The sequence below is a fragment of the Procambarus clarkii genome, chromosome 73 (assembly GCF_040958095.1).
Source record: "Procambarus clarkii isolate CNS0578487 chromosome 73, FALCON_Pclarkii_2.0, whole genome shotgun sequence".
In the NCBI taxonomy this organism is placed as follows: domain Eukaryota; kingdom Metazoa; phylum Arthropoda; class Malacostraca; order Decapoda; family Cambaridae; genus Procambarus; species Procambarus clarkii.
Genome location: NC_091222.1, coordinates 14,252,767 through 14,278,255, shown reverse-complemented (window position 1 = coordinate 14,278,255; position 25,489 = coordinate 14,252,767). Strand labels below are relative to the sequence as shown.

Below are 25,489 nucleotides of genomic sequence, written 5' to 3'. Positions count from 1 at the left end.
TAGAGTGAATAGTTCCGTGATTTAAGTATTCATGGTAGGTTGTTCTATTTTTATGTGGATTGCTTCAAGAATTTGTTATCTTCTTACATCTTGGGTTTTGTTTATTATACGGGTGTTTTTATTCAGCATTTCTCTTGTTAGGTTGATGTCATGGGCTTGTTTCATGTGATTTCCTGGGGGCACCGGATTGAAGATGACAGGTCAAACGCCTCGTCAGCTTGGTCGACGTCATACCTATGTACTTAGATTGAAGGTTACATCCTTCATGGGGGCAAGTGTACATGTATACAACGCTTGACTGCTGTAAAGGGTTCTCCGTCGGCTTCGGGCTGTTTTTAATAAGGAGGTCGGTAGTCTTCTTTGTTTTATAGAATATGATCAGGTCTATGTTTTGGTTAGGAGTAGTGCTTTTTACTCCTTTATGGATTATTTATTTCATTATTCTTTCTTCTTTTTTATGTTCACTGTGCATAGTTGATTTGTAATATAATTTTATTGGGGGTGTTGTGGTTTCTGTTCTAGGTTCTGAATTATACCAACGGTCCAAGTGTCTTCTTATAGCAGCGTTTATTTCCGCGTTGCTATATCCATTGTTCGCCAATACCTGAGTTATTCTTTCAAACTCTCTACTCACATTGCTCCATTCAGAGCAGTGGGTAAGCGCTCGACGAATATAAGCATTGAGAACACTGGCTTTGTATCTTTGGGGGCACTCACTTCTACCGTTCAGGCATAATCCTATGTTGGTGGGCTTGGTATATACGTTGGTGCTTAAAGAGGTTCCTGTTTTTGTTATTAGTACATCCAAGAATGGCAGACTGTTATTTTCACTATTTTCATGTGTAAATCGGAGTACTGACTCTCTTTCTAGGTGTCTTTTTAGGTCAATTAGTTCATCTGAGTCTTTTACTATTACGAATATGTCATCTACATAACGGCAGTATACAGTTGGTTTTTGTCTGCTACTGAAGACCCTATCTTCGATGGTTCCCATATAAAAATTAGCAAATAAAACTCCTAAGGGGGAGCCCATTGCTACTCCGTCTATTTGTAAATACATGTCTCCTTGTGGACTGATGAAAGGGGCTTCCTTTGTACATTCCTGAAGAAGGCTCTTCAAGTGAGGCTCGGGTATGTCTAATTTAGGGGTGCTCTCGTCTCTGTATACTCTGTCCAATATCATTTCTATGGTTGTGTCGACTGGGACGTTGGTAAATAGGGATTCGACGTCCAGGGAAGCAATGATTCCATCGGGCTGTGTAGTTTTGACTAATTCTAAGAAATCTGCTGACAATTGTAGACTAGAGTTGCATGGAGTGTAAGGAGTTAGCAGTCCGTTAAGTTTTTTTGCGAGATGATAGGTTGGAGTTGGTATTTGGCTGATTATTGGACATAGTGGGTTACCTGGTTTGTGTGTCTTAATATTGTCATAAGCATGTCCTAAGCCATAGTCGCCCTGGAGTTTAGCGAAATGAACACTGCATTTTTTGCATTGATTGCGGTAATAGTTTTGTTCACTTTCCGTTTAAGGTCTTCTACGGGGTTCCTCGTGATTCGTTGAAATTTAGTGTCATCACAAAGGATGTCACTAATTTTATTCATGTATTCTAGGGTAGAAATCAACACATTTGCTGCTGTCTTGTCGGCTTTTCTTATTGTTACATCTTCCAGTTTTTTTAGTTGTTTCGCTGCTTCTTTGAGTCGTGGGGTTAAGATTGTCGACAAGTATGTTCCTCGTTTTTTCCCTGGCTTCTGTTAGTAGTTCAGCGTGAACTGTGTCAGTGGTGATGACATTTTTGTTGTCTTCTAGCTTATGGAAGTCGCCCAGAAGCATTTCGATTTCCATACGTTTTTATGCATCTTTGGTTTAGATATTAATTGACAATTTAGACCAAGACTTAAGAGGTCTCGTTGGTCCTGGGTAAGATCATAAGAAGTCAGGTTAATGTAGCCATCTTTAGGACAAGGGATCTTTAACTGTCCACCGTTTAGGGCTGTTAACTTACGGAGTGTCTTTGTTTCTACACGAGTTTTGTGTTGTTGTTTCAGGGTTCAGTAGTTCACAGTTAATGGTTAATACAGTTAATATCTTCTGTATTAACAGAAGATAGATAATACAGAATATGCTGTCATATTCAGTGACACACACACACACATACCCATACACATATACGCGCACACACACACACACATTATATATATATATATATATATATATATATATATATATATATATATATATATATATATATATATATATATATATATATATATGTCGTACCTTGTAGCCAGAACGCACTTCTCAGCCTACTATGCAAGGCCCGATTTGCCTAATAAGCCAAGTTTTCATGAATTAATGTTTTTTCGACTACCTAACCTACCTAACCTAACCTAACTTTTTCGGCTACCAAACCTAACCTAACCTATAAAGATAGGTTAGGTTAGCTTAGGTAGGGTTGGTTAGGTTCGGTCATATATCTACGTTAATTTTAACTCCAATAAAAAAAAGACCTCGTACATAATGAAATGGGTAGCTTTATCATTTCATAAGAAAAAAATTAGAGAAAATATATTAACTCAGTAAAACTTGGCTTATTAGGCAAATCGGGCCTTGCATAGTAGGCTGAGAAGTGCGTTCTGGCTACTAGGTACGACATATATATATATATATATATATATATATATATATATATATATATGTCGTACCTAGTAGCCAGAATGCACTTCTAGGCCTACTATGCAAGGCCCGATTTGCCTAATAAGCCAAGTTTTCATGAATTAATTGTTTTCCGACTACCTAACCTACCTAACCTAACCTAACCTAACTTTTTCGGCTACCTAACCTAACCTAACCTATAAAGATAGGTTAGGTTAGGTTAGGTAGGGTTGGTTAGGTTCCGTCATATATCTACGTTAATTTTAACTCCAATAAAAAAAAATTGACCTCATACATAATGAAATGGGTAGCTTTATCATTTCATAAGAAAAAAATTAGAAAAAATATATTAATTCAGGAAAACTTGGCTTATTAGGCAAATCGGGCCTTGTATAGTAGGCTGAGAAGTGCGTTCTGGCTACTAGGTACGACATATATATATATATATATATATATATATATATATATATATATATATATATATATATATATATATATATATATATATATATATATATAAGGTGAAAACTCACACCCCAGAAGTGACTCGAACCCATACTGCCAGGAGCACTCTGCTGGCATACAGGATCCCTTAACCGCTCGACCAACACGACCGGACAAAAGAGGATGGTAGTCGAGGGTATTTCCATCACCCCACTGGCACTCGATTGGTAATTGTGTTCCTCACGTGTGCCCCAAAGAATGAGGTGATTTGATAAAATACCATGCCCAAGATTACCAACCGTGTGCTGGCGGGGGGATGGAAATAACCTCGGCTACCATCCTCTTTTGTCCGGTCGTGTTGGTTGAGCGGTTTAAGGGATCCTGTACGGCAGCAGAGTGCTCCTGGCAGTATGGGTTCGAGTCACTTCTGGGGTGTGAGTTTTGAGTTGCATATAGTCCTGGGGATCATTCAGGCTTGTTCGCATTATATATATATATAATATATATATATATATATATATATATATATATTAGTATATTTTGGTAGCAGTCTTTCCTGTAGACATATATTATTAAATATGACCGAAAAAGTAAGATTAATAATTCTAACACGAATTTTCTCAATCTTTCGTACATTACGCTTCACTGTTGGAGGTAAATCAAAAATCACTTCTCCAAAATTCATTTTTATTTCTAGTCTGACGCGACACGGGCGCGTTTCGTAAAACTTATTACATTTTCAAAGACTTCACAAATACACAACTGATTAGAACTTACGTCTCTCTGATATTATATCTACATTTGAGTGAGGTGGGAAGGATGATGTGGCATTAACACAAGACAGAACAGGGGATATTAATAGGGTATTAAAAGTATCAACACAAGACAGAACAGAAAACAATGGGTATTGAATAGAAGTGTTTGTAGAAAGCCTATTGGTCCATATTTCTTGATGCTTCTATATTGGAGCGGAGTCTTGAGGTGGGTAGAATATAGTTGTGCAATAATTGGCTGTTGATTGCTGGTGTTGACTTCTTGATGTGTAGTGCCTCGCAAACGTCAAGCCGCCTGCTATCGCTGTATCTATCGATGATTTCTGTGTTGTTTTTCTGTGTCATCGATAGATACAGCGATAGCAGGCGGCTTGACGTTTGCGAGGCACTACACATCAAGAAGTCAACACCAGCAATCAACAGCCAATTATTGCACAACTATATTCTACCCACCTCAAGACTCCGCTCCAATATAGAAGCATCAAGAAATATGGACCAATAGGCTTTCTACAAACACTTCTATTCAATACCCATTGTTTTCTGTTCTGTCTTGTGTTGATACTTTTAATACCCTATTAATATCCCCTGTTCTGTCTTGTGTTAATGCCACATCATCCTTCCCACCTCACTCAAATGTAGATATAATATCAGAGAGACGTAAGTTCTAATCAGTTGTGTATTTGTGAAGTCTTTGAAAATGTAATAAGTTTTACGAAACGCGCCCGTGTCGCGTCAGACTAGAAATAAAAATGAATTTTGGAGAAGTGATTTTTGATTTACCTCCAACAGTGAAGCGTAATGTACGAAAGATTGAGAAAATTCGTGTTAGAATTATTAATCTTACTTTTTCGGTCATATTTAATAATATATATATATATATATATATATTAGTATATTTTGGTAGCAGTCTTTCCTGTAGACATATTTTATTAAATATGACCGAAAAAGTAAGATTAATAATTCTAACACGAATTTTCTCAATCTTTCGTACATTATGCTTCACTGTTGGAGGTAAATCAAAAATCACTTCTCCAAAATTCATTTTTATTTCTAGTCTGACGCGACACGGGCGCGTTTCGTAAAACTTATTACATTTTCAAAGACTTCACAAATACACAACTGATTAGAACTTGCGTTTCCCTGATTTTATATCTACATTTGAGTGGGGTGGGAAGGGTGATGTGGCATTACATTTGAGTAAGGTGGGAAGGATGATGTGGCATTAGAGGATATTAATAGGGTATTAAAAGTATCAACACAAGACAGAACACGAAACAATGGATATTGAATAGAAGTGTTTGTAGAAAGCCTATTGGTCCATATTTCTTGATGCTTCTATATTGGAGCGGAGTCTTGAGGTGGGTAGAATATAGTTGTGCAATAATTGGCTGTTGATTGCTGGTGTTGACTTCTTGATGTGTAGTGCCTCGCAAACGTCGAGCCGCCTGCTATCGCTGTATCTATCGATGATTTCTGTGTTGTTTACTAGGATTTCTCTGGCGATGGTTTGGTTATGGGAAGAGATTATATGTTCCTTAATGGAGCCCTGTTGTTTATGCATCGTTAAACGCCTAGAAAGAGATGTTGTTGTCTTGCCTATATACTGGGTTTTTTGGAGCTTACAGTCCCCAAGTGGGCATTTGAAGGCATAGACGACGTTAGTCTCTTTTAAAGCGTTCTGTTTCGTGTCTGGAGAGTTTCTCATGAGTAGGGTGGCCGTTTTTCTGGTTTTATAGTAAATCGTCAGTTGTATCCTCTGATTTTTGTCTGTAGGGATAACGTTTCTATTAACAATATCTTTCAGGACCCTTTCCTCTGTTTTATAAAACAGAGGAAAGGGTCCTGAAAGATATTGTTAATAGAAACGTTATCCCTACAGACAAAAATCAGAGGATACAACTGACGATTTACTATAAAACCAGAAAAACGGCCAGCCTACTCATGAGAAACTCTCCAGACACGAAACAGAACGCTTTAAAAGAGACTAACGTCGTCTATGCCTTCAAATGCCCACTTGGGGACTGTAAGCTCCAAAAAACCCAGTATATAGGCAAGACAACAACATCTCTTTCTAGGCGTTTAACGATGCATAAACAACAGGGCTCCATTAAGGAACATATAATCTCTTCCCATAACCAAACCATCGCCAGAGAAATCCTAGTAAACAACACAGAAATCATCGATAGATACAGCGATAGCAGGCGGCTCGACGTTTGCGAGGCACTACACATCAAGAAGTCAACACCAGCAATCAACAGCCAATTATTGCACAACTATATTCTACCCACCTCAAGACTCCGCTCCAATATAGAAGCATCAAGAAATATGGACCAATAGGCTTTCTACAAACACTTCTATTCAATATCCATTGTTTCGTGTTCTGTCTTGTGTTGATACTTTTAATACCCTATTAATATCCTCTAATGCCACATCATCCTTCCCACCTTACTCAAATGTAATGCCACATCACCCTTCCCACCCCACTCAAATGTAGATATAAAATCAGGGAAACGCAAGTTCTAATCAGTTGTGTATTTGTGAAGTCTTTGAAAATGTAATAAGTTTTACGAAACGCGCCCGTGTCGCGTCAGACTAGAAATAAAAATGAATTTTGGAGAAGTGATTTTTGATTTACCTCCAACAATGAAGCATAATGTACGAAAGATTGAGAAAATTCGTGTTAGAATTATTAATCTTACTTTTTCGGTCATATTTAATAAAATATATATATATATATATATATATATATATCAGAAGATACATTGGGTTTATGAGCGTACATATCATTGGTGTGGTCGCTAAATACGGTGTTAATATTAGAATAGCAAAAATGATGTACTTAGCATATGTAAGGTCTCTGATAGTCTATCATGCACCAGTTTTAGTCCTGGAAAATGGCAAAAGTATTGATAGACTGGAAAAATACAAAATGAAGCATTCAGAATTATACTTGGCTGTCCAATAACTACCAGAATTCTTAATATGTGGAAAGAATTAAATATGCCTAGCATTCGAGATAGAATATTTGAAATCAGTCTTATGATGGGACTAAAGCTTCTGCGTGATAACGAAAACAACATTGTGTCAGTTGAACTGTTAGAACACATACATAATGGAACCAGCGAGTCTAAATAGATTCAAAGAACAACCACTCTTATTAAAATGATGGGACTGCACGATGTACATACAGATGAAAGAGTACAGCACTTCCTTTCACCCTGGCAGATAGTACCTTTTGACATCTTGACGCCTGCATACCCCCACCAAGAAACTAATCACAAACAACCCTAATGCTCAGACTGGTGCTAAATTAAGCACCATAGAACACCTTCACAATATGCAAACTGAAAACAACATCGCACAGACCATATACACTTCAGAGTTTTCTCCGGTCCTGGACTATGTTTAGGACATATATATAGTTGTTGGTTGGTCGATAAGACCAGTGGAGGCCTTTACCCTCCATAGAGGGATAGACCTTATGCCTAACACCAACCCTAACAATCAAATAAACGCATTGAAAACTTATGCAGCCCCTGATTTAACAAAGATCCTAAGACAAAAGTTTTGAATGATTCACTACTGAGATTCTCTCTCACCCGGAGTGTGAATTAACTCGCCTACCCCTTGGCTGCAGGGGTAAGGCCACTAGAGAACCGAGTGATCTACTTCTTTACCTATGGATACAAGGAAGGCAACCAGGAAAGAAAATAGCCTAGGGACCTACCTCTTTAGACCTATGCATACAAGGACGGCAACCAAGGAAGAAAATAGCCCAGTGTCCTACCTCTTCACCCATGGATACAGGGAAGGTAACCATGGAAGAAAATAGCCTAGTGACCTACCTCTTTAGACCTATGCATACGAGGACGGCAACCAAGGAAGAAAATAGCCCAGTGTCCTACCTCTTCACCCATGGATACAGGGAAAGTAACCATGGAAGAAAATAGCCTAGTGACGTACCTCTTCCAGGTGTGGATGCAGGGGAGGGCCACTAGACAGCCGCCCGTCACCATCGCCGGCTTGCTGTACCCAACACCTGCAACAATTAAGGTCTTGGTTACTGTCTGTCAAGAAACCAAAATAATGAAGGCTGAGAGTGATGACATGATTAGCATTATCGGGGCCAAGGCTACATGTTAGTGAGCGCGTCTCAACCTAGCCTTAATATACATAGAGCGTCGGTGCAGTATACACATATACACCCAAAAAGTTAATTTCGTAAGCTATTGATTTTGCAAAGGCCACAAAGAAGAACATAACGAAATTTAATCTCTTCCATGTAGAGATTAACATTTATAAAACTAACTTAACCATCTTAGGCCTAATACATGTTGTATTAGGACGTGTATTGACTAATACACGTTGAAACATTTAAGTTTGGGTTTCAGCTTTACTTTTCTTGACAATATAAAGTGAACAGTACCATAAACAGTTTATTCGTACACTACTTATATGTAGTAAATTATTCTCACTATTTTGTAAGTTAGCTCTAAAATTTCGTATTAGGCCTAGGAGAGGTTAAATTGGGTTGTTGCATTTTTTTATGTCATTTGTCAGTAGTACAAAAAGCGGTGGGGTACAATATTAAACATTTTTTTCATAAAATCCATAGTCGCTCCAGGTACTATAATTTTTAAAGGAAGGCTTGGAGCGTTAAAAGCACGAAAATAAATAAATAAAATACGCGTAACTACAGATCTAAATATCCATGTCACCAATATAACATGAGCCTAGAAGAAAAGCACGGGTGGCACACTGATGCTGGTGCAATGTCTTGCAACAATTATGTATAACAACAGAGCCGACACGAAGGGTTACCAACACGTCACACAATAGCCTCGCCTTTTAACAAAGGTAAAATCGTTATTTTTTATGGTAGTAACATTTCGGTCCGTCCTGAACCATTATTAAGCCGTGTCCTTTCAGGAAGGTTCGAAACCTCGTCCTTCCATTATTTTCAGGCGTGTGGGTGGGCTGGGGTGCCTAATTTTCAGTCACGTTATTTTGACTTACTGCCTGCATATTATTATATATATATATATATATATATATATATATATATATATATATATATATATATATATATATATATATATATATATATATATGTCGTACCTAATAGCCAGAACGCACTACTCAGCCTACTATTCAAGGCCCGATTTGCCTAATAAGCCAAGTTTTCATGAATTAATGTTTTTTCGTCTACCTAACCTACCTAACCTAACCTAGCTTTTTTTGGCTACCTAACCTAACCTTACCTATAAATATAGGTTAGGTTAGGTTAGGTAGGGTTGGTTAGGTTCGGTCATATATCTACGTTAATTTTAACTCCAATAAAAAAAATTGACCTCATACATAGAGAAAAGGGTTGCTTTATCATTTCATAAGAAAAAAATTAGAAAAAATATATTAATTCAGGAAAACTTGGCTTATTAGGCAAATCGGGCCTTGAATAGTAGGCTGAGAAGTGAGTTCTGGCTACTAGGTACGACATATATATATATATATATATATATATATATATATATATATATATATATATATGTCGTACCTAGTAGCCAGAACGCACTTCTCAGCCTACAATGCATGGCCCGATTTGCCTAATAAGCCAAGTTTTCCTGAATTAATATATTTTCTCTATTTTTTTTTCTTATGAAATGATAAAGCTACCCATTTCATTATGTATGAGGTCAATTTTTTTTTATTGGAGTTAAAATTAACGTAGATATATGACCGAACCTAACCAGCCCTACCTAACCTAACCTATCTTTATAGGTTAGGTTAGGTTAGGTAGCAGAAAACGTTAGGTTAGGTATGTTAGGTAGTCGAAAAACAATTAATTCACGAAAACTTGGCTTATTAGGCAAATCGGGCCTTGCATAGTAGGCTGAGAAGTGCGTTCTGGCTAATAGGTACGACATATATATATATATATAAATTAATTAGTATATTTTGGTAGCAGTCTTTCTTGTAAACATATGTTGTTGGATATGACCGAAAGGGTGTGTGTGTGTGTGTGTGTGTGTGTGTGTATATATAAATATTATATATATATATATATATATTATATATATATAATATATATATATATATTATATATATATATAATATATATATATATATATATATATATATATATATATATATATATATATATATATATATATATATATATATATATATATATATGCAATTGACGATCACAAAACACTGATCATTTTATGCGGAAAATCCACAGAGAAATATGAAATGAGGTGAACGTTTCGGCTTTGTTAAAGCCTTTGTCAACACCAGACTGACTAAGGAGAAGGGAGAAGGGGGGAAGATATATAGGCCGACACCTGACCACCCCATCCCAAGGGTTGGTCAGGTGTAATTAACCAAAAACAGGTATAGCTTAGCTTAGAATGGTCAAAGAGGATTAAGCGGTCAGAGAATAAGGATGAAAGATTAAAGAAAAGCCTCATGAACACACAATATATGAATATACAATTATAATGAGACATTGTAAGCCTCTCTATCAGAGTTGTTTCTTAACTGTTGTGCAATATTATAACTTAAAAATGGATCAAGTTTGTACATTCCAGTACTGACATTAAGAAGATTTGGACACTGATTAGAGCAGACTCAATCAAATTCCGTTCCACGAAATCCCCACAATTGGTAATGCTTTTTGCCCCATTCCAGTTAATATTGTGATCGCATAAACTCGTATGTAGATACAATGCATTAGACGTTTGGGCAGTTCTAATACTATAAGCATGTTGTGACAACCGCAATTGTAAGGACTTTCCTGTTTGTCCAAGGTACACAGAATCACAATCATTGCAGGGAATCGAATACACACAACCTGCTGTATCAGGGGAGTTTTTTATTAAATTGGATTTGATCGTACTATTAGTGAACACCAAATTTATATTAAGTTTCTTAAAAATCAGAGACAATTTTTCAAGTCCACTCGCATAAGGTACCACCAATGAGTTAGTAATTTTTGGTTTCGCTTTAGGGACGTGATTATAAAACGTACGCTTGGCTTGTACAAACGAGAAATCCAAAAACCTCTTAGGATATTGTAGACTCTTCCCAATTTCATATATTTTAGCAATCTCTTCATCAAAAAACTCAGGGCTGCAAACCCTCAAAGCTCGTAGAAACATTCCTGAAAATACTGCCTGTTTAACTTTACTATGATGATTCGAATAAAAATGAACATACGACCCCACGTTGGTAGGTTTCCTATACACATTAAATTTGAACTTTCTAGTGACTCTATGAATCATAATGTCCAAAAACGGAAGAGTACCATTCTCCTCAGTCTCACAAGTGAATTTTATTGAAGGTACCAAAGAATTGAGTTCATTAAGAAAAACTATCTGGTCTTTGTCACACGGCCATAAGCACAAAATATCATCAACATACCTATACCAAACCACATTAGCCGGGATAATCCTGGATAAGATTTTTGTTTCAAAGAATTCCATATACAAATTGCTTAAAACTGGGGACAGGGGATTGCCCATCGCCATACCAAATGTTTGTTTGAAAAATTTTCCATTAAAACTAAAATAATTGTCATTTATACACAATTTAATAAATTCCAATACTTTATTGGTCTGCAGTTTTAAGCAATTAAGGAATAAAACACCTAAAGCTCCACACCCCAAAGATCCTCAACAGGAAGCCGAAGTACTGGCAACCAGGTTTGCAGAGAGAGCAGCCAGCAATCAACTTCCACCAGATGTATTAGCAGTACAGACCGGACTAGAGGAAGAAAGGTGGCACAAAATCCTTACAGCATGTGAAGAAGTCTCTGACACTAATGCCCCCTTCACACTGGATGAGCTCAATCGGGCTAAGAAAAACTCCAAAGATACATCCCCTGGAGCCGACAAAATAACCTATAAAATGATTAGAAACCTCGGCCCAGAGGGAGACGCTGCATACCTAAGGTTAATTAATTTAGCCTGGACTTCTCAAACTAGACCTTCTGCTTGGAATAGAGCAGACATAGTGCCGATCCCAAAACCCAAAGATCCAGCTAATCCCAGGCCCATCTCTCTCCAAAGCTGTGCAGCCAAGACGGCTGACAGAATGGCACTCAACAGACTGGAGTGGAAAATGCCTAAACTGCACCATGATATGTATGCCTATAGAAGAGGGGTTGGCACAGTGGAATGTATTATAACTCTGTTAGCCCACTTGAATGACAGACCAGGAATGCTGATATTCCTGGACCTCGAAAAAGCCTTTGAACTGGCTAGCGCCCCAGCTATTCTCTGCTGCCTCATTGACAAAGAGGTCAAAGGCAACCTGCTCTCCTGGACCAAAAACTGTCTCATAAACAGAGAAGCAAGAGTAAAACTTCATGGCACAGTCTCTGAGTACAAAAGACATGAAAATGGTACACCGCAAGGAGGTATTCTTAGCCCTCTTCTCTTCAACTGTTTAATGGAAAGAATAATGAGGTTGAAACTCCCACATCACTGCAGGCTGCTAAACTACGCGGACGACTTTGTCATCATCATAAAAGGAAGGGATGCGGCGCGCCTTGCACCCAAATGCTTAGACTGCATCAGTAAAGAGGCAAAACAGATTGGGATCAAACTCAACCCCTCAAAGTCAAAGGCCATGCCCATAAAAATAGCGAAGCCCAACATCCAACTCACAGTACAGGGTCAACCAATAGAATGGGTCGACACCTATCAGTATCTAGGAATCATCCTGGACACACACATGAATTTTAATGCTGAGGTCACATACTTGAGAGAGCGAACTGCGGCCCGGACGGCAATCCTCAGGTCGCTAACCTCCCTTTCTGGAGGAGCCAATCTGCAAGTCCTTCGCACATACTATGTACAGGCAGTCAGATCAGTGATCGATTATGCCGCACCTGCACTCACAAATCTATCACACCAACAGTGAAAAAAGCTTGAAGTTGCCCAAAACAATGCTATGAGAGCTGCACTGGGAGCCCCCATGTGGACGAGGCTTGAAACTCTTAGACTGGAGACGGGTTTGCCCTCTCTACAAGAAAGAATATCACAAAGGACAGCTACAATTATCAGTAAGATAATTATTTCTTCTGATCCAATCCCAGTACGGCAGGCCTTGGTGGTTGGACTAGGCCAAAACAATGGAAACTCTTGGGTTGCAAGAGCAGGAAAAGTCATAAACAGACTACATTTAAAAAACATGATTCTTGATAGAGAGGGTGATCATCCACACCCAAATTACACTCCTTCCGCGCCGTGGGAAGAGCCTACTTTCAAAATAGTAATAGAAAGTCTCCCAATGAAAAAGGCTGCCTATGATCCGACAATCCTAAGGCGCATAATAGAAGAGCAAATGTATAGCATAGCAGTAGCAGGAGCCACCCACATCTTCACAGACGGATCGGTGGACACAGAAAATGAGAGTGCTGGCGCTGCTCTTTGCACGACCAGCGTTCAGGCATATTGGAGACTGGGAGGACTAGTATCATCAACCCAAACTGAGCTGTTCGCCATACAACAGGCATTCGCATATGTGATTGCACAAAACACTCAAAATGCAATCATACACACAGACTCAAAAGCTGCACTTCAAATACTAGGACAAAAACAGTGGAAAGATAATGTGGAAATAATTACCACCATTTTGTATCAAGGAGCAGTCGCTAAAGGCAAAGGCCTCAACATAACTTTAAACTGGATCCCATCCCATATTGGAATCCCATTAAATGAAAAAGCTGATGAAATTGCTAAATTGGCAACTCGTCATCCAGTGATACATAAAACAATTCAACCCAGCCTAGAGAACATAAAAAACATCATCACCAAAAAACTCTCACATCTCAACAAAGCCTACCTACACCAGAGAATAGCTGAAGGTTCGCCATCTGCAACATGGTATCTTCAGGCAACCAAATTAGAAAGGTTAAATATCCCAAAAGGAATCCACAGGGAAATAGCAGTTAGGCTATATAGACTACGTCTAGGTTACAGATGCAACTGGGAGATTGGTGAAACCCGACAGAGAGAGTGCATCTTCTGCCAAACTGTCACAGAAAAGCCATTACTTCACTATCTTCTGGAATGTGAAGCAACCAATGACCTTAGAAGAGCTTTAAGAGTTCCTGAATCATGCAGTGGCCACCCTGAAGCCATCAACACAGCCACTCTCCTGGTCAACAAAGGTGTCCAGCAGCTGGACACCCTCATAAAGACGGTGAAGCAGTATCCTCCCCCACGATAACAGCTTGATGGTTAAATGCAACCTCAGAACACTGGGGGAAAAAAAAAAAAAAAAAAAAAAAAAAATAATAATTACGGGAGACATCTCCCGTCACGCAGGGTGCAGTCGCACCTCCACAAATCTCCAGTATCAGCTCTTGATACTGGTAATGGCTCAAAAGGGCCACCACTTACGGGCTATTCATGCCCGTGCCACCTTTTGAGTGGCTTAATCTTTATCATCATCATCTTTATCATCATTCTCCTTAGTCAGTCTGGTGTTGACAAAGGCTTTAACAAAGCCGAAACGTTCACCTCATTTCATATTTCTCTGTGGATTTTCCGCATATATATATATATATATATATATATATTGTGGGTTTGTGCATAGTTTGACCTTGGTTATGTTGATTTCAGCCCATCCTGTTTTGGTAGTACTTACAGTAACGATGAGGACTATAGTATATATTCCGACGTACAAAAAATTAGAACGTAGAAATTTGAACTATTGAGTTGGACAGACCAGAAAACTATTTTTCACTAGTATTGCTTTGACAATCTAAACTAACCTATCCTAACCTCCCTAGGCTTAATTCGCGATATCTGAGGCCTAATATAGTACATGTGTGTGCTATACTAAGCCTAGGAATATTTAAGTTTGTGTTTTAGCTTCATTTATTGTAAAAGAACTCCTTACTAGTCAGTATACTACTATCTAAAAGCTAAGAATGTTCGAATTCTGACTATTGACGATCGTCACAATAGGTACTATCTTAACAGGAGGATGGGTTGATTGATTTAGGGAAAGTTTTGAGAACAAGGTAAAGTGTGTGGTATACCTGGAGTGATTTAATAAAAGATTAGCAGACTAATGAGTTTAGGCTTAATACCTTCCCTATGTTATTGGGAACTCGCAAACCACATCGGTGACTTTGATTATTTTGTATTGGTGTTCAGGTACCAAAAGGATATGGAGAGTTTTCCCTGAATAACTTATAATGTTATATGTTTTTAGTAACTTGTAAATATTTATTTTGTTATTTGACTTAGGCGTATCTAAGCCGCTTTGGAGATTGTCCCGAGTTTTACCAGCAGTCTGCTGCTAATATCAATCATAAATCCCAAGTGATACTAACCATAGGACATCAGTACTAGCCTAGAGCACAGTGGTTTAAGTTTTTTTTAACCTATGGTGTAGATCGTTTACAATGTCACTGTTGATACCAACTCCAAAGAATTTGTGCTGCCCACACGTTTCAATGTTGTGGTTGTTGACCTTGAAAGTTAGATGGACATGAGTTTTCTCTTGAGGATGGAGACCTCTGGATTTAGTTATAGTGATAACAAGACCATATTCAGTGCTTTTTAGCAGCGAGTGAATCAAGTAGAGCTTGCAGTCTAGTTTGGGCATTTGCAACAATGCAAATGTCATCGGCATAACAGATGACGGCTTCGTCAGCTAGTGTGGGAATATCAATTGTTAATTTGTGCAATCAGAACATTGATCAGTGTTGGGCTAAGTACTCCAAACTGGGATGTACCCAACTCAAAGGGTACACAATGTTCACTTTTGACCCCCTTGAAAGGGACTGAGGTGGTTCTGTTACTCAGGTAACCCCTGTACCAAGTCAGCAATATTCCCGTAACTCCAAAGGAGGCAAGTTGTTCTAAGATTATTTCTCTGTTTGCTGTATCAAAAAGCAGTTTAGAGGTCAATAAATACCGCCTGAGCGCTTGGTCCCTCTGAAATAAAAGATTCAGCAAAGCAAGTTTTTGTGCTTCTTCCAGAAAGGAAACCATACAGGTTAGGAGCAAGGTGGGGCCAAATTTGAAACATTTATTTGTCGAGTATAATCCTCAAGAACTTTACACATATACGATGTCAAAGAAATGGGTCTGAATGTTTGTGAATTAGGCTTTGGTATGGGTATTATGAGAACCTGTGTCCAGCGGTTAGGTAAGGCACCCTGCCTTAGACTTTGGTTAAACAATTCAAGCAAAGGGCTATTTAGCAGCTCAGCAAGTACTCTCATGGTATTGTATGTGATGCCATCCTCTCCAGGAGAGGTAGCCTTACCTTTCTTGAGTGAATTTTTTTTATTTCAAAGGGGGTTATGTCATAGTTATCATCTAGCCCTATTTCATTACTGGTCATTTCAATACTGAAGCCGCAATTTACTTTGATACTAGCCAGATAGTGTTGTACATCCAGGGGGCAGGCTGCGTATACTGGCACGGCCAAGCCTTTGCCAGGATAATTAGGCCCAGGCTGTGACAGAGAGTAATACCTGACAGTCATGCTTGAGAAACAAATATATTTTTAATATTCTTAAAGCGAGACCTAACCAAAATAGAAATGCTATGCAAATCAAGGGTCCCAAATTGTGGAATGATTCCCAAATGAAATTAAGAGCTAATCGTCTCCCAACCAGTTTAAAATCGAGACTAAGAAATATTTAGTATCATATAACTAACTTCACTCACATTTCCCCATCGAATTAAGCTATTTGTGTCTTACTGCCATCATTAAGTGTCACCTTCATATTGTATATAATTTGTTATATTTCCTGAACATTCACACATACTTTATGTTACCTTATTCCTCATTTTATTATATAAGTTTTTACCCTATTATACCTATAAATAATTTTTATCTAAATTATTCTAAGTTTTGCCTGAAACGCTTTGCGCAGTAATGGCTTTATTTTTATGTTTATGTGTTGCTGTTAATATTAGGTGAATAATATTAGGTGATTACTATTAATATTAGGTGGTTCTTATTAATATTAAGTGGTTTCAATAAATATTAGGTTGTTGCTATTAATATTAGGGGGTTGCTATTAATATTAGGGGGTTGCTATTAATATTAGGTGGTTGCTATTAATATTAGGTGGTTGCTATTAATATTAGGTGGTTACTATTAATATTAGGTGAATACTATTAGGCGGTTGCTGTGGCCTCTGCCTTGGTAAAAACTTGTGTCTCAAGAAGTAGGAAGAAAGTGAACCTGGCGGAATGCAGCGAGTGACGCAACAGCCTCGCCCCCACCTGCTCTCGTATTGACATCCTGAACATGTACAGCCTCGCCTCACGCTGCTCTCGTATTGACATCCTGAACATGTACAGCCTCGCCTCACGCTGCTCTCGTATTGACATCCTGAACATATACAGCCTCGCCTCACGCTGCTCTCGTATTGACATCCTGAACATGTACAGCCTCGCCTCACGCTGCTCTCGTATTGACATCCTGAACATGTACAGCCTCGCCCCACGTTGCTCTCATATTGACATCCTGAACATGTACAGCCTCGCCCCACGTTGCTCTCATATTGACATCCTGAACATATACAGCCTCGCCCCACCCACGCTGCTCTCATATTGACATCCTAAACATATACAGCCTCGCCTCACGCTCCTCTCGTATTGACATCCTGAATATATATACAGTCCATCCACCTAATGGTAGCACTCATAGTAACGATGTGGTCGATCACTGTATGGACGTGATGCACCAGTAGAAAGTAGACTTCTATTGGATTTGTCCAAACCGCGAAGGTTTTTCTATTATGTTGTTAATGAAACCAAGCCTATTAATCCTAAGGCTAATACACGCCATCTGAGGCTTAATATAGTATATATCTGCTGTACATGCTGTATCTGCTTACCAACCTCACTCATTTGGAATATTTACGTTTGGTTTATGCTTTATCTTTTCCGGACTCAATAAAACGAATTGTACCAAATTCAACCCTTTCCCTTACCAACCCTACTGTGCTACTAGGACCCTTACCATCCCCACTGTACTACCGGGACCCTTACCATCCCCACTGTACTTACGGGACCCTTACCACCCCTACTGTACTACTAGGACCCTTACCATCAACCACTGTACTACCGGGACCCTTACCAACCCCACTGTACTACCAGGACCCTTACCAAAACCACTGTACTACCGGGATCATTACCATTCCTACTGTCCTACCGGGACCCTTACCAACCCCACTGTACTACCAGGACCCTTACCATCCCCACTGTACTAACAGGGGCCCTTACCATCCCCACTGCAATACCAGGACCCTTACCATCCTCACTGTACTACCAGGACCCTTACCAACCCCACTGTACTACCGCGACCCTTATCAACCCCACTGTACTACCAGGACCCTTACTAAAACCACTGTACTACCGGGATCATTACCATTCCTACTATCCTACCGGGACCCTTACCCTCCCCACTGTACTACCAGGACCCCTTACCATCCCCACTGTACTACCAGGACCATTACCAACCCTACTGTACTACCAGGACCCTTACCATCCCCACTGTACTACCGGGACCCTTACCAACCCCACTGTACTACCGGGACCCTTACCATCCCCACTGTACTACCAGGACCCTTACCATCCCCACTGTACTACCAGGACCCTTACAATCCCCCAATGTACTACCAGGACCCTTACCATCCCCACTGTACTACCATGAACCTTACCATCCCCACTGTACTACCGGGACCCTTACCAACCCCACTGTACTACCGGGACCCTTACCATCCCCACTGTACTACCGGGACCCTTACCATCCCCACTGTACTACCGGGACCCTTACCATCCCCACTGTACTACCGGGACCCTTACCATCCCCACTGTACTACCGGGACCCTTACCATCCCCACTGTACTACCGGGACCCTTACCATCCCCACTGTACTACCAGGACCCTTACAATCCCCTATTGTACTACCAGGACCCTTACCATCCCCACAGTACTACCATGAACCTTACCATCCCCACTGAACTACCGGGACCCCTTACCAACCTCACTGTACTACCAGGACGCTTACAATCCCCACTGTACTACCGGGACCCCTTACCAACCTCACTGTACTACCGGGACCCTTACCATCCCCACTGTACTACCAGGACCCTTACCAACCCCACTGTACTATTGGGACCCTTACCATCCCCACTGTACTACCAGGACCCTTACCAACCCCACTGTACTACCGGGATCCTTACCATCCCCACTGTACTACCGGGACCCTTACCAACCCCACTATACTACCGGGACCCTTACCATCCCCACTGTACTACCAGGACCCTTACCATCCCCACTGTACTACCAGGACCCTTACAATCCCCCAATGTACTACCAGGACCCTTACCATCCCCACTGTACTACCATGAACCTTACCATCCCCACTGTACTACCGGGACCCTTACCAACCCCACTGTACTACCGGGACCCTTACCATCCCCACTGTACTACCGGGACCCTTACCATCCCCACTGTACTACCGGGACCCTTACCATCCCCACTGTACTACCGGGACCCTTACCATCCCCACTGTACTACCGGGACCCTTACCATCCCCACTGTACTACCGGGACCCTTACCATCCCCACTGTACTACCAGGACCCTTACAATCCCCTATTGTACTACCAGGACCCTTACCATCCCCACAGTACTACCATGAACCTTACCATCCCCACTGAACTACCGGGACCCCTTACCAACCTCACTGTACTACCAGGACGCTTACAATCCCCACTGTACTACCGGGACCCCTTACCAACCTCACTGTACTACCGGGACCCTTACCATCCCCACTGTACTACCAGGACCCTTACCAACCCCACTGTACTATTGGGACCCTTACCATCCCCACTGTACTACCAGGACCCTTACCAACCCCACTGTACTACCGGGATCCTTACCAACCCCACTGTACTACCGGGACCCTTACCAACCCCACTGTACTACCAGGACCCTTACCATTCCCACTGTACTACCAGGACCCTTACCAACCCCACTGTACTACCGGGATCCTTACCAACCCCACTGTACTACCGGGACCCTTACCAACCCCACTGTACCACCAGGACCCTTACCAATCCCACTGTACTACCGGGATCCTTACCAACCCCACTGTACTACCAGGACCCTTACCCTCCCCACTGTACTACCAGGATCCTTACCATCCCCACTGTACTACCGGGACCCTTACCAACCCCACTGTACTACCAGGACCCTTACCAACCCCACTGTACTACCGGGATCCCTACCAACCCCACTGTACTACCAGGACCCTTACCCTCCCCACTGTACTACCAGGACCCTTACCATCCCCACTGTACTACCGGGACCCTTACCAACCCCACTGTACTACCTGGACCCTTACCCTCCCCACTGTACTACCAGGACCCTTACCATCCCCACTGTACCACCAGGACCCTTACCATCCCCACTGTACCACCAGGACCCCTTACCATCCCCACTGTACCACCAGGACCCTTACCCTCCCCACTGTACTACCGGGACCCTTATCATCACCACTGTACTACCGGGACCCTTATCATCACCACTGTACTACCGGGACCCTTATCATCCCCACTGTACTACCGGGACCCTTATCATCCCCACTGTACTACCGGGACCTTTACCAACCCCACTGTACTACCGCGACCCTTATCAACCCCACTGTACTACCAGGACACTTACCAAAACCACTGTACTACCGGGACCCTTATCATCACCACTGTACTACCGGGACCCTTATCATCACCACTGTACTACCGGGACCCTTATCATCACCACTGTACTACCGGGACCCTTATCATCACCACTGTACTACCAGGACCCTTACCAACCCCACTGTACTACCAGGACCCTTACCACCCCCACTGTACTACCGGGACCCTTATCATCACTACTGTACTACCAGGACCCTTACCATCCCCACTGTACTACCAGGACCCTTACCACCCCCACTGTACTACCGGGACCCTTATCATCACCACTGTACTACCAGGACCCTTACCATCCCCACTGTACTATCAGAACCCTTATCATCACCACTGTACTACCGGGACCCTTATCATCCCCACTGTACTATCAGAACCCTTACCACCCCCACTGTACTACCAGGACCCTTACCATCCCCACTGTACTACCAGGACCCTTACCAACCCCACTGTACTACCGGGACCCTTACCAACCCCACTGTACTATCAGAACCCTTACCACCCCCACTGTACTACCAGGACCCTTACCAACCCCACTGTACTACCAGGACCCTTACCATCCCCACTGTACTACCAGGACCCTTACCACCCCCACTGTACTACCGGGACCCTTATCATCACCACTGTACTACCGGGACCCTAATCATCACCACTGTACTACCGGGACCCTTATCATCACCACTGTACTACCGGGACCCTTATCATCCCCACTGTACTACCGGGACCCTTACCAACCCCACTGTACTATCAGAACCCTTACCACCCCCACTGTACTACCAGGACCCTTACCATCCCCACTGTACTATTAGGACCCTTATCATCCCCACTGTACTACCAGGACCCTTACCACCCCCACTGTACTACCGGGACCCTTATCATCACCACTGTACTACCGGGACCCTTATCATCACCACTGTACTATCAGGACCCTTATCATCCCCACTGTACTACCAGGACCCTTACCAACCCCACTGTACTATCAGGACCCTTATCATCCCCACTGTACTACCAGGACCCTTACCACCCCCACTGTACTACCGGGACCCTTATCATCACCACTGTACTACCGGGACCCTTATCATCCCCACTGTACTACCAGGACCCTTACCATCCCCACTGTACTACCAGGACCCTTACCATCCCACTGTAACACTGTGTATGTATAGGTAGACACTTGGTGAGTTGAGCATTAAGGTGACTTGGTCGTGTTTACATATCTTGTGTGATGATCAGGGGCAGTCAAGTTGTAGGGTTCTCAAATTCTTGGATGATGGCTCACTTTGCATATTAAGCTGGAACATTTGAATTGCTTAAATTATGATAGTTATCATGTGAAATATAATTGAAGTTATTATTTAAATTGCATTTAACTTGGTTCCCTAGAGTTTTCGAGTTGAGGTGAGAAAGCCTCTGTGGTTACTGGTTCATGATATTAATGAGTACATGTTTGGAGTTGATACATGGTAATAACATCTTTTGAGAATATTGTGATACAGACAAGTTCCATTCCTTGTCTGGTATGTAATGGTCTAGAATGGATAGTGGCAGCATTTCGTCTTCTACTTCTACTGTCTACTCTTCTACTTCTACTATCTACTCTTCTACTTCTACCTATCTATTCCTCTCCCTCCTCCCCTCTCCGAACTTTCCCTTTCAGCTAATGACCCTCCTCGCTCCTCCCACCTCTCTACCTCTCTCATCCCAAACCCTCACTAATTACTTCACTAGTCTTCTCTTTCCTTTCGTGTCTCTTATACGTTTGTGGCAGTGAAATGTATTCTAGAGTTCTCTCTAGAGTTTCGGGTAGCTGATCAAGTTACGGCGCCTTGTAGTCGCCGCACCTAGGTAGTCAAATACCTAGGTTACAAGGTGTTGAACGAGAGAGGTTGCCGTAGGAACTCTGGGAGGTGCTCTAGAATAGTTAGCTAACTGAGGACGGGATAACGGACTAGAGAGAGCTGTTTCCCCCGGCCTCGTTAGTTAACTGGGGGGTGGAATAATGGACAAGATAGAGTTATTTCCCCCACCCCCCGTTACACCACTGTACTACCGGGACCCTTACCAACACCACTGTACTACCAGGACCTTTACCAACACCACTGTACTACCAGGACCCTTACCATCCCCACTGTACTACCGGGACCCTTACCATCCCTATTGTACTACCAGGACCCTTACCATCCCCACTGTACTTCGTAGACCCTTACCAACCCCACTGTACTACCGGGACCCTTACCAACCCCACTGTACTACCGGGACCCTTACCAACCCCACTGTACTACCAGGACCCTTACCATTCCCACTGTACTACCAGGACCCTTACCAACCCCACTGTACTACCATGACCCTTACCAACCCCACTGTACCACCAGGACCCTTACCATTCCCACTGTACTACCAGGACCCTTACCAACCCCACTGTACTACCGGGACCCTTACCAACCCCACTGTACCAGGAGAACCCTTACCATCCCCACTGTACTACCGGGACCCTTACCAACCCCACTGTACTACCTGGACACTTACCCTCCCCACTGTACTACCAGGACCCTTACCATCCCCACTGTACCACCAGGACCCTTACCATCCCCACTGTACCACCAGGACCCTTACCATCCCCACTGTACTTCGTAGACCCTTACCAACCCCACTGTACTACCGGGACCCTTACCAACCCCACTGTACTACCATGACCCTTACCAACCCCACTGTACTACCAGGACCCTTACCATTCCCACTGTACTACCAGGACCCTTACCAACCCCACTGTACTACCGGGACCCTTACCAACCCCACTGTACCACCAGGACCCTTACCATCCCCACTGTACTACCGGGACCCTTACCAACCCCACTGTACTACCTGGACACTTACCCTCCCCACTGTACTACCAGGACCCTTACCATCCCCACTGTACCACCAGGACCCTTACCATCCCCACTGTACCACCAGGACCCTTACCATCCCCACTGTACCACCAGGACCCTTACCCTCCCCACTGTACTACCGGGACCCTTATCATCACCACTGTACTACCGGGACCCTTATCATCACCACTGTACTACCGGGACCCTTATCATCCCCACTGTACTACCGGAACCTTTACCAACCCCACTGTACTACCGCGACCCTTATCAACCCCACTGTACTACCAGGACCCTTACCAAAACCACTGTACTACCGGGACCCTTATCATCACCACTGTACTACCGGGACCCTTATCATCACCACTGTACTACCGGGACCCTTATCATCCCCACTGTACTACCGGGACCCTTACCAACCCCACTGTACTATCAGAACCCTTACCACCCCCACTGTACTACCAGGACCCTTACCAACCCCACTGTACTACCAGGACCCTTACCATCCCCACTGTACTACCAGGACCCTTACCACCCCCACTGTACTACCGGGACCCTTATCATCACCACTGTACTACCAGGACCCTTACCATCCCCACTGTACTATCAGAACCCTTATCATCACCACTGTACTACCGGGACCCTTATCATCCCCACTGTACTATCAGAACCCTTACCACCCCCACTGTACTACCAGGACCCTTACCATCCCCACTGTACTATCAGAACCCTTACCACCCCCACTGTACTACCAGGACCCTTACCAACCCCACTGTACTACCAGGACCCTTACCATCCCCACTGTACTACCAGGACCCTTACCACCCCCACTGTACTACCGGGACCCTTATCATCACCACTGTACTACCGGGACCCTTATCATCACCACTGTACTACCGGGACCCTTATCATCCCCACTGTACTACCGGGACCCTTACCAACCCCACTGTACTATCAGAACCCTTACCACCCCCACTGTACCACCAGGACCCTTACCATCCCCACTGTACTATCAGGACCCTTATCATCCCCACTGTACTACCAGGACCCTTACCACCCCCACTGTACTACCGGGACCCTTATCATCACCACTGTACTACCGGGACCCTTATCATCACCACTGTACTATCAGGACCCTTATCATCCCCACTGTACTACCAGGACCCTTACCAACCCCACTGTACTATCAGGACCCTTATCATCCCCACTGTACTACCAGGACCCTTACCACCCCCACTGTACTACCGGGACCCTTATCATCACCACTGTACTACCGGGACCCTTATCATCCCCACTGTACTACCAGGACCCTTACCATCCCCACTGTACTACCAGGACCCTTACCATCCCACTGTAACACTGTGTATGTATAGGTAGACACTTGGTGAGTTGAGCATTAAGGTGACTTGGTCGTGTTTACATATCTTGTGTGATGATCAGGGGCAGTCAAGTTGTAGGGTTCTCAAATTCTTGGATGATGGCTCACTTTGCATATTAAGCTGGAACATTTGAATTGCTTAAATTATGATAGTTATCATGTGAAATATAATTGAAGTTATTATTTAAATTGCATTTAACTTGGTTCCCTAGAGTTTTCGAGTTGAGGTGAGAAAGCCTCTGTGGTTACTGGTTCATGATATTAATGAGTACATGTTTGGAGTTGATACATGGTAATAACATCTTTTGAGAATATTGTGATACAGACAAGTTCCATTCCTTGTCTGGTATGTAATGGTCTAGAATGGATAGTGGCAGCATTTCGTCTTCTACTTCTACTGTCTACTCTTCTGCTTCTACTATCTACTCTTCTACTTCTACCTATCTATTCCTCTCCCTCCTCCCCTCTCCGAACTTTCCCTTTCAGCTAATGACCCTCCTCGCTCCTCCCACCTCTCTACCTCTCTCACCCCAAACCCTCACTAATTACTTCACTAGTCTTCTCTTTCCTTTCGTGTCTCTTATACGTTTGTGGCAGTGAAATGTATTCTAGAGTTCTCTCTAGAGTTTCGGGTAGCT

At 42.4% G+C, this 25,489-nt stretch overlaps 1 protein-coding gene across 2 annotated transcripts in view; it reads right to left on the bottom strand.

The window, feature by feature from the left end:
* LOC123774193 (flotillin-1) overlaps positions 1 to 25,489 on the bottom strand; it is a 156,223-nt gene that overhangs the window by 115,918 nt on the left and 14,816 nt on the right. For both annotated transcript variants that reach the window (XM_045768339.2, XM_069312679.1), the window contains exon 2: positions 7,837 to 7,912. In XM_045768339.2, the coding sequence (XP_045624295.2) occupies positions 7,837 to 7,912 (76 nt within the window). The remainder of the gene's footprint in view (positions 1 to 7,836; positions 7,913 to 25,489) is intronic.